The sequence below is a fragment of the Plectropomus leopardus genome, chromosome 6 (genome assembly GCF_026936395.1).
Source record: "Plectropomus leopardus strain MGB_pleo_1.0 chromosome 6, ASM2693639v1, whole genome shotgun sequence".
NCBI lineage: Eukaryota > Metazoa > Chordata > Actinopteri > Perciformes > Serranidae > Plectropomus > Plectropomus leopardus.
Genome location: NC_142181.1, coordinates 16,625,095 through 16,640,468, shown reverse-complemented (window position 1 = coordinate 16,640,468; position 15,374 = coordinate 16,625,095). Strand labels below are relative to the sequence as shown.

General features: G+C 40.6%; 1 protein-coding gene across 4 annotated transcripts in view; it reads left to right on the top strand.

Moving 5' to 3' along the window:
- Positions 1 to 15,374, top strand: part of LOC121943434 (leucine-rich repeat and fibronectin type III domain-containing protein 1-like protein) — a 218,139-nt gene that overhangs the window by 179,385 nt on the left and 23,380 nt on the right. For 3 of the 4 annotated variants that reach the window (XM_088078885.1, XM_042486956.2, XM_088078884.1), the window contains exon 9: positions 11,326 to 11,975. In XM_088078885.1, coding sequence (XP_087935011.1) covers positions 11,326 to 11,975 — 650 coding nt within the window. Of the gene's footprint in view, positions 1 to 11,325; positions 12,279 to 15,374 lie in introns of those variants that run through there. The other variant, XM_042486957.2, reaches the window with a different exon arrangement.

Sequence of the window (15,374 nt, the reverse complement as noted above, 5' to 3'; positions counted from 1 at the left end):
TAGATCAACAGTCAGAACCCTGGGCTCCGGATGTGACTCCATGACATCTCAGATGTGTGTCTGTGTGAGTGCATGGAAATGTGTGTATGCATTTTGAGAGCCCAAGGGCTGATTGATGGACAGTATTTACAAACAAAGCGTCCTCCCGTCAGTCAACGTAACTGAATGCAGACAGCATGAAAATGTCAGGCTCATGCACAGAGACAGACGTGCACGTGAGTATGCATATCAGCGTCGGGCACGGAAATGTCAGCCATACTTAGACTGGGCACTCTCAGTGTGGAACATGCATCCACACACAGGACGCAGCAGTGCAGCTCCCCTCGTCAGTCTGCTGTTATAACAAGTGCCTCTAACAAAGCCATCACTGTTCTCGCCTGAAACAAGACATTAATGACATGATAACACAGTAGAGCCACTGAAGGGCTGTTAGCATCTATTAATGCCATTTGGCCACAGACGCAAAGGTCTACATCAGCCTCGGACTGACTACACCTGCTGTACAGACACAATGAAAGCTCTTGTGTCATTATGCATTGAATATTAAATGCAGTATGTGCGTGCACATCTGTGTATATGTGTATGTGAGTTACTTCGTTTGCACAATTTCATTTTATACCTATAATAAACTAGAGTGAGAGGTTAAACTGCATTTTATTTGCATCATCTAACTGGTTTTAGACAAAATATTTTGACACCGCCAACTGTTTTCTTATCAACACAGCATTTTTTTGGATGTTTTATCTGCCTGCCAAAGTTTGTTTTTGTGAATACAGCACAGGTTGTAGAATAATAGAAAGAAAAATAGTAAGCAGAATATAGGCTTTATGGTTTCTGAAGGAAGATTTTGTAGCTGTATACCACTCGCCTCCATCTTTGACAGCTGTGATCCTACACCATATTAAGCCTTACTATTTTCTCAACAGCACAGTATTTATTGTTTTACCATTAAAACTTTTGTATGTTACAAGAAATGACACTAGGTGGTAATGCTGACTTGATTTAAAACAATGTAGTTCACCAGCAAAGTAGTCCCTCGAGTTACTATGTTACTATGAATTACTTAATAGGAGTAGAAATGTATAGTTTCCAGTCTGCAGTTCAATGAGGAACATCTCCATTTTGCACATGTATCATTTTAAAATACACATTCACAAAGAAACGTAACTGTAACTTTTGAACCTCTTGTGCATGTCTGCACTGGATCATCAAAGTGTGGCTTTGAACAGGTCTGTATATACATATGCATGTTTTTTTTGATGGTCAGAAAACACTCTAGCATTTCAACACACTGTGTGAAAAACAAGCAAAATGTGTACAAACTCTCACACACAGTTATATATGCAGTGTCGAGTGCGGCTCGGGCTGCATATTCTCATCTGAACGCAACAAGAGCCCAAGAGTAGCAACAAGCCCAGGGTGCCCATTGTTCCGAAAGCCTCGTTAGTCAAAGGAAAAAAAAAGTTCCATTTGACCGAAAGCAATTCTCCTAAAAATTACGCCCAAGCCCTGTTTCTCCAAAAACCACACTCCCTGCAGTTACACAATATAATTGCCAGGAAAAAAGTTTGCATTGTTTGTTTCTGAAAACCATGGATGTTACATTTGTCAACAATGCTGTGTTGAATATATGGTCAAGTTTAGGCATAAAAAACACTTGGATTCAGGTTAGAAAAACATTATGTTTGGGCTTACAACACCCATGTTTGGTGGCACAAAAGTTGTTAGAAATGCAGGGATGGGTCAGAGAAAAACACCTGGGTTTGGTGGCTCAGACACCACCGGGACATGCCATTAAGGGTCTGCAAAAATACCCAGGATTGGTCGCTTAAATGGCACTGGGAAACACTGCAAAAGTTCAATCAAAGCAACTGGGAATCTGAATGAATCTGGGATGTCTTGAGCAAGTGCACCGAGCTAATGGTATTGTCAGGTGATGACAAATTTCGTTTGACAACCTCCTACATCAGCGAGTTAATGTTAAATTACATTACTAGGTGCTGAGTTGAAGTGTTTTCACATAAATAACAAACCTTGGCACTGAACAAGAAGTAGCCCCACACAGAAAATAGTTCCCTCATTTTAAGGCTGAACCTGACCGGAACCCTAATTTTCGAAATACACACATCATCATCATACAACATTTAACAGTCTTAACAACTGTAATAGTTAAGGGGAAGATATATCTACCTACCTCAGTGTTTCCCATTAATAAGCAAGACTATGGCGGGCTGCCTCCTGCCATCTATCAATCTGATCAGCTGTGAAAGATTCAACAGATCAATTATCCACCTCAGGAGTGACATTCAGCCGCAAAGGAGATAAAAAGAAGGATGACAAACGTTGGATGTTAGAGTGAGACCACAGATTGACGGTCTAAGCCGCCCATCTACCCATCTACCTTCCTACAGAACATATATCCTATGATGAGGTTTGTCAGGTCTAGCTGTAGAATAAAGTATGTAAATTCTGCTCTTTTCCCTTGGAATTTCCATTTTTGTTATCAAGCAGTTAGACAGTAAAAAGTGCACTTAAGTTGCGCTTTTGCAGCAAGAATTAACCTGGGGAAATGACAGCAATCTAGACAGTAATTACTACCCTTCGATTGCCGTTGTGTTGAAAGCAGTTAGAGATGAAAGGCCAAGAAAGGAGAGCTGATGATGGGTGGGTGGGGGGGTGGGGTGGGCTGCGTGTCAATATGTCCTGATTCTCTATTAAAATGTAGATATACATGAGAAAACACACCTGCTGGTTTCCAAACATACCGACAGGAGCAAACGATTTTCTCTGAACTTGATCTCTCGAAAAATAAGCAGAAAAGGCAACATTAGCATAGTTGTTCAGTATTCAGGATGATACATGTGCTGTGACAGACTGTTCTCAGTCACAGCACAGGGCGACGATGCTTTGCTCCCCGCTCCCAACTGGTCACTGTGAAATGTCATTGGGCTCTCAGCGGAGGTCAAAAATGGACATAGTTGAAATTTGGTTTGGGTTTGTATTAATAGACATTATTAACTCCAGAGTTCAAAGAGTGTACTGTGTAGAAAGATAGGAGAACTTAGATGAATGTTTTGAAGTAATCGTAAGTATGGCTGTACCAAATCATACCTTTTTTTAAACAATTATAGCTTCTACTGAGGTTTCTGAGTTAAGTTTCAAATATTTGCTGTCATATTTCACAATATAATAACCCTATTTACCCTTTCATATTCCCCTTTTAAAAAACAACTCCTCTAACAAAATCCTCAATTTGAATCACATTAGATGAGATAGTCTTTTTTTTTTTTTTGTAATTTAAATCAGTCCTCCTTAATGAGCAATTATAATTTATGGTGCTATTAGAATGCTTATAAACTGCTCCATCAGGCTGTCCTAAACAGGGTAACGTGCCACAAATGGATCAGATAGTTTTTAGCAAGAGAGCTAACTAGTCAGCTGGGACAGCAATATGACAACTGTTTTGTCTTATTATCACTAACATCGCCAACCGAGAGGAAACCTGCTTACTGGAGTTTGATCCATCACAGCAAGCTAAGTCTTTGGGCCTGTGTTGGTAAGTCTGTTTCCCAGAAGGACCTCCTGTGTGTAATTCTACAAGTCTACCTTCTGCTCTGGGCAGCTGTTGTGGAGCCCTCGTGGGTTAAGTCTTGCCCTATCTGCAGCTGTGCAGAAATACCCAGTTAATACAGCATGAATAGACATGCAAAAACGAAATAATAAAATGCTGCACAGAATACAAATGCTGATTTTTATGATTTGAATATCAATGTCATGAATGAAGCTTCTGAGCTTTGAACTATTTGGGACAGCCTTTATTGTAAGTTAGTGGAAGTCATTAAATTGAAAGTTGGGTTGATATTAAGAATAATGCAAACGTGTGCCCAGAATTGCAAGTTTTAAAATTTTGAAAAGTAATTGTTATGTGATAAGGATAGCTGATACTGTCATGTCCGTAAGGCAATTCTATGCGGCCATTTTTGAAGAGACAGGCAAAAATGTGCAATAGATGTGATTACTTAATGCAAGAGCCACTTATTCACATATTTATGCTTGGTAAAAATGTTTGTGTTGGCACAGGGCATATTGAATAGGTTTTTATATTATCTAAGTTTACACAACAGTTGGGGTGCCCACTAGCTCACCTGGTAGAGCAGAGGCTATGACCTCGCTGCAGTGGCTGCAGGTTAGACTCCGGCCTGTGGCAAATGCTGCATGACCTCCCCTCTCTCTCCCCCTCTCAGGTTAATATGACTTGTGTTTAGTAAAAAAATAGCTTTGTCCTCTGATATGAGCCAGGTTTGTAACATTAGTGACAAAAAAACCCAGAAACAAGAAAAAAAAATGTGTTTCAACATCTTAATCAGCATTATCCTATTAGACATACTTTAAAAGGTCAGCCGCAGATGTGGTTAAAGGTAAATAATTTGCACTTTCACTGCAGTAGCAGGGTGTAAAATCTGAGCAGTGTGCCATGCCTGTAGTAGTGGCACCCCAAAGTTTGGCGTGAGCTCCCTCTCTGTTGGAAAACAATGGCTTGTACTAATGCACAGCTTTTACTCGTGATCGTGTGTTACCAGCCTTGTTAAAGAAATAAATAAATTGAGAAAAAGGGGATTATTTTGAGCAGTTGTCAGCTTATGCAATCATTATACACATTAATCAGGCTACTGTCATGCTTGCAGTATTTTGGTGCATGTGTACATAGAGCAAGATCACATGGCGTGTACTAATCTGTTCAATTCAAACAGTGAGATAGTAGATCTGTTTGTGTATTTGAATGAGTCTTGCTGTCTTTTAGCTGTGTGTGGGTGCGTTTGTGTGCCTGTGGGTGTTAGGATAAACCGAGGAGTGACAAAACATAACTGACTGTTGATCTGTTTGTGTGGTGTGTGTGCAGAAATGTACAAGCCATTAGTTTTGCTCGGCAGCTGTGTGTGTGTGTCTTCGAATCTGAATCGTGGAGGAAAGGAATCCATTAAGCTGTTTAACTCTCTCTGAGTGTGTGTTAGTGTGCGTGTGTCCGTGGTTGAACCCATTAACTGAATAAATCATCCAGTATGATTGCGGTGTCAAATGGGCTTGCTGAACCATTTCTGCTTTGCCCAGCAGTCCTTGTCCCTTTTTTTAAAAGTCATGACACACTTGCACAGGACCCGAAACTCCCAGCTACAGTTAATTATTGATCAGTCGGAAATGTCGCATCAATCCTCACACATCTGTATAACTGTGGATGTACAGATCACAAACAGATGCCGGCCAGTGAGTAAATTAAATGCCATATGCTGATTTCATTAAATATAAGTGAAGTTGCTGTGATCATTTTTGTACATCTGGCAGCTACGTAGGGGGGTGAATAAGAAAACTATCTTTTAAGCAGAAGGCCCATGTTCATTCTCCTGTGTCAACACTCAGCCGCTTAATTTGTCCTTGAGCAAGACACTAAATCCTTCATCTCTCCAAGGTTGATCTTTAACTGACCCTTTTGGAAGTTATTCTGGATAAAATAAGGAAGAAAAAATCTGTAGAAAGATTGTAAAAATGCATGTACACAGATGTTTCCATTTATAAAGGACATCTTGAGAGCTGCTAACTTGTCATATAAGACAGTGTTTCACACAGAAGTACAATCTATGTGTGATGGCAGCTGAAAAGGGGCATATTTCGTGTTTGTGTACCTTTATTATCGGTCTGTTTCCCTTCGTAAATTTGGACGTTTTTGAGGGTCTGTGAACACAGCACAGGCGCATCTTGTCATGACTTCTTTCTTTTCCCTCAGCAACACTTTGATGACTTTGAGTCACAGGCCAGACAATGAATCTGTTGATTCAGTGAGAGTTGATCAAATCAGATAGATGGATTAGAGAAGTAGCTGCTGCAAAAGCAATTCAAAGCTTAAGTTATGTTTCACTTACAGTGCTTGATGTTCCTCTGCTTGGTCTGTGCCCACAGTACGCCCTGTGCTCCAACAGTGTGGTTCAGACTAACCAAACAGTGTATATACAGTTTATTCCAACGGCAAAGATATATAATCAATATGTGGCGGCAGATGTTTTAATCATGGCAGGCCATCACAAATAAATGAGTATGTGGAAAACCCTAAAAGAAGTTTAGGGGTACCTAGATGCCTAACAGAAGCATTTAATGAAGTTTGATCAAGGAGTACTAGAGACAAGTAGTACAGTGAATTGCTGTGTATGCCATCCTTATTTTGAAGGTTTTTCCTGGCTGGGAGTATTAACTCTTTGCTAGAACTACGAACAGTATTAAAATTCTATTTGGTATTGGATCCTAAACAAAAAATTATACTTACCTAAGTGGACCTGTGGACACTGTGTCTCTCAGGCTGCATACAATGCATTCTCAAACTACCAACCTGCTGGGTTTTTAAACAAAGATCAGCCTATCTCACACGAACTTAGTTACCTTGCAGACAGAGCCAGCCCAGCTTTATCAAACTGCACCGACCAGTCATCTCCAGCAGACAGAGCTGAACGTTTGCCTTGAAACAGACAGGTCCCGACCTTCTACAGTACTTTTAGGTTTGCAACTGACCCTTACATGAGCCTGGGTAACACTGTGTCATATTGCCTTTAGTCTAGAGAAGGAAAAAGCCCTTCAGTTCTGCTCAGAACATTTACTCTTTCAAGTTAAACATGGCAGGTGGTGGCGGTATAAGACAGAATTTACCTCAAATATTTCGTTCACCTCATCGCACCCACTCTCTCACTTCTCGGTTCATGTGCAGCTGCCTTTTAGCAAAGCCTCAGGGCAGTGGAAGTTTCCTGGTTTGATTCCTATTAAGAACAGAGCACCTGCAGGCTGGGGACACACCGAGGGATTTTCCACGCTGATTTCCATCAGATTTGCCCCTCTTGACACCCACAGGAGAGATTGTGTTAAGAGGCGATGCTGATGATTGGCAAAGATTATCTGGGTAATGTGAAGGGGTTCACTGATTCAGTCTCACCCAATCTGGTTGGATTAGATTGATCTGAGCTGCCTCAGTGATAACATAATTGGTATTTATGACCTGACATCTGATCGAGTCCAGTGGTGTGTGGGGTTTACAGATTTATGCCAAGAGTAGAGACTCGTAGCCAATGTGAGCAAGGTGAAGAGGTGAGGTGCATACCTATTACAAACGATGAATACTCACTGAGAGTACCATCTTTTTGGAAGCCCTGTGGCATATTAAATGAAAGATAAGCAGAACGGCTTTACCCTGACCCTAGTTTTTTGATTGTATTTCATTTTGTTTGTTATTGCATTTCAGATTAATTTGCAGATTGACTGATCATAAATGCAAATGTAGTTATGATTCCTTACTGCCAAAATACACGGGGCACTGATGCAGCGCAACATGTTTGCCGCAGCATGTCCATGGCAGAGCCCTTCCATTATAATCAACTGAAGCTGCTACAGTGACCATGGAAGCCATACCATGCAGGTTTGCATGGCCTAACTTTTTTTAATGTATCTGGGCTATATTTATTGCCGCTCCATGACCCTCCAACTGGCAAAACTACATAGAACTATGTAAAAAAAACTAGTATAATCTGTTTAAAAACAGAATTATTACATTGTACCAGAGGCAATGTGATGCAGCGGAGCAACCTAGTCGGTGTTTTCACATTTCACATCAAAATAAATCAATCAAATAAATGCATCCTGTAGTTAAAATAAATCAGTTAATTACTTGAGTACCAGTTAATATAGTCTATACCCTCCATAAACAACTGCATTATCACTTGGCAGAACTGAATATGAACTCAGTGCAGCTGGCACACAACCATACTCTTCAAAGGCAGAGTCTGTCTAGCAGGTAAAAAACCCTGCTGTATTTCACCTACATGATGCAATGCGTCCGTGCTCCATTTATTTATAGGTTACACAGGAGAGGAGAATAATGTGAAGCAGTTTCCCCTAATAAAGCCACATTCTAAGTTCCCTTTTGTTTATGATTTTGTGCCCACAAAACAACCTGTCATATTTTTTTGAGTGTGGCGTAGTATGAAATAGAATAAAACAAATCAAATCATATGACAAAGAGCTCACTGAAACGAAGCCAGTTGACAGCAAATGACAACAGAGTGGAAAATGTCAAGGACTGGCTATGAATATAGTACATTACACACAGGAACTCCTTCATTAGTTCTTCTCTGTTGTCATATATTGCCAAAATAAAATCTCACACAACCCTGTCTGGCAGGTTCTTATGTTACAAAGTGATGGCAGTGAAATCACAACATGTCTTGCTAGTTAATTTTAATGACATTGCACCTTGAACACTAAAGTTTTACTGTAATATCCTGAACATTCAACTGTACTTATATAGTTGTCACTTTAAACTCATTTAAATTACTAACAACTGTAAAGGTATTGTGAAAACTGATGCACACTTAGTATCGGAGACAATACAGTCACACTGAAAACTGCTCCCTCTCTGTCTCCATGACAATTTAATTAGAATCAGTCACGACTTTTACATAAGGTGTTTTGAGTCAGTCGAAGCTGCTCTGAAGGAGACTTTTGCACACCTCACTTTGCATCCTGACATCCATTGCTCATATTTTCACAAACAGCAGAAATACCATGCACATTTAAGCAGTGAGCTACTTCTTAAAATGGAAAACAGTGTGTCAGACTGGAGATAGGTTAAAGGCTCACATGTCTTTTGTGGATTTTACTGAAGGACAGGCCTAGTCTACCTGTGATTTCCTTAAAGTTTCTCCCTTAATAAACTAAAAATTCAGTTTGTGTCAGCGCAAGATGAGGAGAAAGACAAACAGACATGGCTTTATTTTATTCAAACACAGTTAGGAGACCTCCCAGTTTGTATTTTTTTAAAATCTAATAGTGGATATTTTATCTTTCAGTACCCCTTTTTAAATTTCTTACAGAAACCCCAGTACTCTACTCTCAAATCATGCTGTACCCTTTGGCAAGACATCAGGGCAGTTAGAGTTTCCTAGTTCGATTCCTATTAAGAGCTCAGTCCTGGGATCCTTTCGCACCAGACTTCACAGCCACACAAGGTCACACACACACACGCACGCACGCACGCATGCGCGCACACACATACAAACAGAGCTATCTGCCAAGATATACTTCCTGGTGATGGTTCAATGCCATCGATGAGCTTGGCACTGAGACTAGGCCAGCCAATACCCTACTGCCCACTGGCTTTCACAAACACACACAAACACACACAAACACACTGGCCTCCCATCAGTTCTATTTCACTCCGGCTATACTGCAAAGCCTGTCTGTCTCTGTGCAGACGTGGAAATACATTTATGGGGGAGGGATGGGCATAGGCTGAAAGACTTACAGTACATAGGGGGAAATGTGAATGAAGCAGAAGGTAAATACGATTTCGATAACATGTAGCAATGAAATATTGGTGACAGTCCTACCAGTTACACTGAAGACCCTTAGAGAAGGCAGAGGGACAAGGAGTGAGCAAAACTAAGATAAGTAGAGAAAAGGCATTGCTCCTGTTTACCTGGGTGATTTTTTTCTCCCCTGGATTTCCCTCAGGAAAGCTGAATGCCAAGTTAAAACTAGAACTATGGTATTTACCTTGGGAAAGACTGAGATAGAGGTTGACAATGGTAAAAATCACGAATGCGTTTAATCAGAGGATAGTGATTTCTGCAGCTGTGGGGGATGGATCTGTACGAGCCGTTTGTCACATTGCAAGCTTATGAATTCTAACTCTGTGGGGAAATAAGAACGATGAGGTGGCTGTTGTGCCACAGGCAACACCACATGGAAATGTATGATGATGGTGCATGTGTCACCGCTGCAGCTTTCATATAATACCACACAACAGAATACAGGGAAGCAATACAAGCATCATAAGTCATGTTGGTAAAGGATTTTTTTTCTTTGTTGTATGACTCTGCAGCACTTGTTTTGTTGCTACAGTGTGGTGGTGAATGGACACAGTTGGACAGAGCAGGTTTGCGTTGGCAGGTATTTTGGCTCTCTGGTGCCAGTTGTGTTTGTCAGTGTGGCTCCTATGAGAGCAGCTGAACAGTGCAATGTCATAGAGAGCATTGTTGCAAGATAGTGTGACATAATTCGGCAACATGATGACCATACTGCTTCCCTTTCACTGTCACACAATTTGAACGTCTTTACAAAGTAAGTTAACGAAATTGTACCTACGCTGATTTCCGGGGGTTTGACCTCTGACCCTGCCGTAGTAAAAGTACAGATGGACTCAAGGACCCTGGTGACATCACTGTTAGCTGTAGCCAGAGGTGAGACTCTCAAACAGCGAGGGCAGTGCTGCTGCTTAGCCTGGTGCCAAAGTTTCTCTCTAAGGGTTCGTTTGTGCTCAACATTAGATATAGACACGGACAGAACCTTCTATCTGGACTCTGCGCTCATTTTGTCCCTATTTGAGCACATTTTCTGAAACCTTATGGATACTGACAAAAAGGAGTTGTACTACTAGAAATCGTGGGGGCAGTACAGCGCTGTTTAAGTGAGACAGTCTTAGAACAGGATAAAAACATTGGTGGAACAGACGAATCGGTAATATATAGAAATGAATTTTTGCATCCACATGTTGAATTGTATTTAATGGATTCACAGACCACTGCCATCTACAATGCTGCTGCATCTGTTTGAAATTAACAAATATGTCTTTGTACATAAAGGGAGTATAAATGAGCCTCGAGTCTGACATCACTTTTTATTCATTCAGGCATTTGATTTAACCATCTATTCAAGGTATTAATGTTTCTATGTGAAACTTGTCTGCCAAGATTCATTCGCGTAGGTGTTTATGCATTTACGTTTGTGTATCTTAATTTGGGTAACTTGTGTTACAAACCTTTGTTCCTTTCGATAAGTAATAAAAAAAATATGTATGTATGTATATGGGGCAAATTTCATGGACAATTGGCATCTTGGTGGGAAAAAAGAGCTCAATTTTAACCCGACAAACTTTTACTTACTTTTTTTTTTCACTTTACTTTTTCTCAACAATTGAATGGTATGCTCAACTGTCAACAAATTAGCCATTTTTGCATGATCACCTGATTTACTGTACACTGACTACAGTAAAAGACTCTTAATGGAGGTAGCAGTTAATGTGAATTGATTAATTAGTAGTGTATTTATTGAATGATGTTGTTATTTTTCCTATAATTAATACCAAATAGTATTAAAAAAAAACTCTTGGTAATAGAAACTTTGTCAAAACTCATGGATCCATTCAATGTTTGTTTGATTTAAATGTATTAATTAGTTTAAAGTTGTTAATAACGTGACCTACTATCTTTGTTTCTTTTATCTTTACTTTGGCAGGATGATTCCATCCAGCAGTAATGACTTCCTGGTGCGGGACCTCGCCGCTGGACGCAACTACGATCTTTGTGTCCTGGCCGTGTTTGATGATGTCATCACATCTCTGACTGCAACCCGTCCTCTGGGCTGTCTTTCTTTTACCACAGACACAGAGTTCAGCCAGTGCCAAGCATTGCACAGCCACTTCCTGGGTGGCACAATGATCATCATCATTGGAGGGATTATTGTTGCCTCTGTGCTGGTTTTCATTATCATCTTAATGATACGATACAAGGTTTACAGCCACCAAGGGGCAGGCCACGGGAAAGCAGCCATTGCTGCGACTGCGCCAAGACCCCAGAGCAACGGACAAGGAGGAGGAGGACAAGTCCAAGTTCTCCCTCGCTCTGCCTCAAAAATGCCTGACAGTCAGGACGACCAAGCGCTGGCGCCGTCCAGGGCCATGTCGCCTAGCAACACTCTGAGAGACACTGTGGCATTGGTTGAGGAGGAGAGCAGTGGACGGAGTATAATGGCAAGGACTGACTCCTTGGCCAATGAAGAGTTGCTCTCACCCACCAAGGCCCGCTTCTCTTCCAGGGTCGCCATTGAGATGAAAAGCAGACCACCATCTGTCGCCAAAGAGCCCACCTCCCCCAAGGAACTGGCAGGTAGTGAAGAGACAGATAGGGAGATAGACATAGAGAAGGCAAGCAGCAGAGCAAGGAGGAAGCATTTCAGAGAGATGGAAACAATGACAAAAAGAAGTTGACGGAGGAAGAGCAGGGAATTACCAAAGAGTACACACGCACACACACACACTCAAAAAACAGTCCAACAGCAAGAGATGGAGGATGAGACATAGACAATGTGCAATTGAGGGTGTGAAATTGAGCAAGATAATAATGGAGAGTGGAACAGTGAGAAACTGAGTGAGTGTGAACGAAAGAATGAATAACCGAGATGCCATCCTTGTGCAGTTGGAAGATACTAGTAAGAGAGACAAAGAGGGAAACACCGTGTTCTGTCTGTGGAGCTAAGATCGCATCTGAAGTCTTAGTTAACTCGCTACAGTTGTTGACACATCAGGTCACAGCGTCTCTTGCTCTGTATAACAAAGTTTTATTCTTTTCACATGAAACAAAAAATCTTGAATTTACCTCCATAAAGTGTAGTTAAAATAACATATGATATCACTTTGAAGCTCATTCATTTTTGTTTTCTGCTCTTGCCAATTTTCAAGCGTCATTTCTGAATAATGGCAGACACACTGTAGGTAGGAAGATGAGGAAATTGTGTTCATTTTGCATTGTACAAGATACTACGACTTTGCTGCAAGCAATGACAATTTTTGGGCCTTTTTCCTCGTGCATAGTGACACTGTGTCCATGGCTAAAGAACTCTTTGTGAGATGGAGTTAGAGGAAAGAGGGATTTGGTAATGCAGATGGGATCACCCATCGTACCTCAGCTAACATTATTCCGGTTGGCGTTCCTTGTGTGTCCTCCATTAGGGTGCTACAAACTATTAGACTTCAAGCACCCCGATAAGGCTTGTTTGCCATTAGGAACGACACAACCCTGGCACTAAAGAGTGAAAAAGTAAAGTTACTTCAGCACAAGAGAAAAGCCATTGAAGGTTGGCTAAAGTTCAATACCAGACTGGAAGAAATCCAAAGCACTGGCTTTCACTTTTATAAATAATGCCGTCATAAGAAGTTACAATGTGTAATTTTTTACTCTCTTTAAAAAGAGTTGGCCTTGGTCAAACAAAAAATGTTACAGGATGTAAAAAAATACTGTTAAGTCTCTGGACAATACTAAAAAAGCTACAACCATCACACATCAGATTAAATGATTTAATGTTTTTGTGAAAACAAAAAAACAAAATAGGATTCAGGGTCACAGAAGTAGATTTTAGCATCATTGTAAGCTGTTATCGGACTTTCTTTATGAAGTTAAACCTTTACTACAATGTATGTATGACTGTTTAGATAGCTGTATACACTCACAGTTCAGATTTTGCCCCCCGGGGTGTTCTCAGCATAAATCCAAGGAACTTACTTTAGATTCAACAGAAGCATAGTCAAACCCCTCCAGGGGTAACATGGCATAATCCGGCAGACACATAGAACTCTGAGGGGATATAGTGTACATAATGCACAAGGCAACTATTATTATTTTATAAGCTGTAAGAAAAGAGGGTTGTGATAGTGGAGAGAGTTATCAGCACAACCAGTAAAAGCAGAGTGTTGGGGGTAAGGGGCATACCAGTAGCACGTAAATGGTAAATGCACTCAGCAAGTGCTATTAAGTTCACTTATACAAAGTATATACAAAGGTCGTCACCCGGTTTGGGTCATGGACGTTGTGGTCCATTACCAATGGCAGTCAGTCATCAACTATTAAGCCCACCATTGTGATTCAAAAGCTCCCAGTCATCCGCCCATACTCACCAGCAACAGGGCGCGTGTTTACAGTGATGCTAATGGCATTAATCACATGCTTAAAAAGTGATAATTCTAATATATCTAACAGATAAACTGTAGGCTGCAAGCAAAGTGATACCTTTATTAGTGACTAAATCTGTCACCGCCATTGTGGAGATATGCCACTGTCACTGATCAATATCTGCTCATATCTGACTGCCATTTTTCCTTTTCTTCCTCTTCTTTTTAAATTCACTGTTACATTCACAAGAAGTGACAAAGCAGTGTCCCAAGTAGCTTAAGTTATTAATAACTCACAAAACATTGCGTGCAATAATCCACCTCGTCCTCCCCTCTCTCTGTCACTCACACTCTCAAAACACACACACTCACTCACACCCCACAGCACTCAGTCCTTGTGTCTGTCCGCAGTCCTGACAACTGTTCTACTGTAATGCATAAAACTGGCATTTTGAGGCTTGGGCTCAGGTGGTTGATCAACAACCCTCCCCAAAACGATGACTTTGTCTATCACAATGTTTCATAGTAGACACTGCCATATGCCACTTCATTCAACATTGCCTAACTTGGCTTTACAGTGATTAGAAATGCAAAAAAAAGGAAGAAAAGGGAAAACAAACAAACAAAAATGAATAAAATGTTTGTATGATTTGTTATTAAGAGACTTCCACATCAAAAGAAGGCTAGATGACCTTGAACTTCATACCAAATATTTGGGATGAAACCTCTCTGACACCTGAAAAGTAGAAATCCCAAGCCTGTGCTCATACCAAAAACTTTTTTCTGAAGATGTTCCAATCAGTGTGAGTGACAGGCTAAAATTGAGCACAGTTACAACCCAATTGGCTACACTAAAGTTGGTTAATTTCCAGCTCCAGTACTACTAGTACTAGTTGAGCTTTAGGCTTTCAATCACTGTCTCTTGATCTCTCGCCTCTCTTGCCTGCGGGATCACCCTCCTGTACCCAGTTGAATTAAGTATTTTTAGTTTTTATACCGGGACTACTGACAGAAAATATCCGTCAGAAAGCTGGTACACAGTTGGTAAGACAGAGAGAGGTACAGAGAGTTTTTATAGAATCAAAATATCATCATTTATTTAGATTTGTCATTGTGCATCTACAACATTAAGCATGGCAGTAAAAGCACTGTGCTTTGCAAATATGATATGATGATATACTTCTTCCTCAACATGCAAGACACTGATGGAAAATTATGTAACTGAGTCATTAACAGCAGAGTCTATTAGATAAAACCTACATTTTATGTAATCAGGCCCGCTTCTCTCGATTTAAACTTCTAAAGTGACTTGCACACGCTCACAAAGATTGCCTGAAATGCTCAATAGTGCTATAATAATGGAAATCCACAAGAGCATGTGAATTTTCTTTTCGGGTAGATTTTCCCTTTACTAAGCCCACTCCAGTGCACTTCCCCTTTAACACTAATCCACTCAGGAAATGGGGGTTTCATTAGAACGAATAAATGGAGACACCATTTCACATGAGTGGCTTAAACAGCTGAGTCGAAATACTTTATCAGCGGCTGATATGTCATTCAATTGGCCTCTCTGAATGGGTTGAAATGAGGTGTCATTGAGTCTCACGTTGATAGCGGGGAG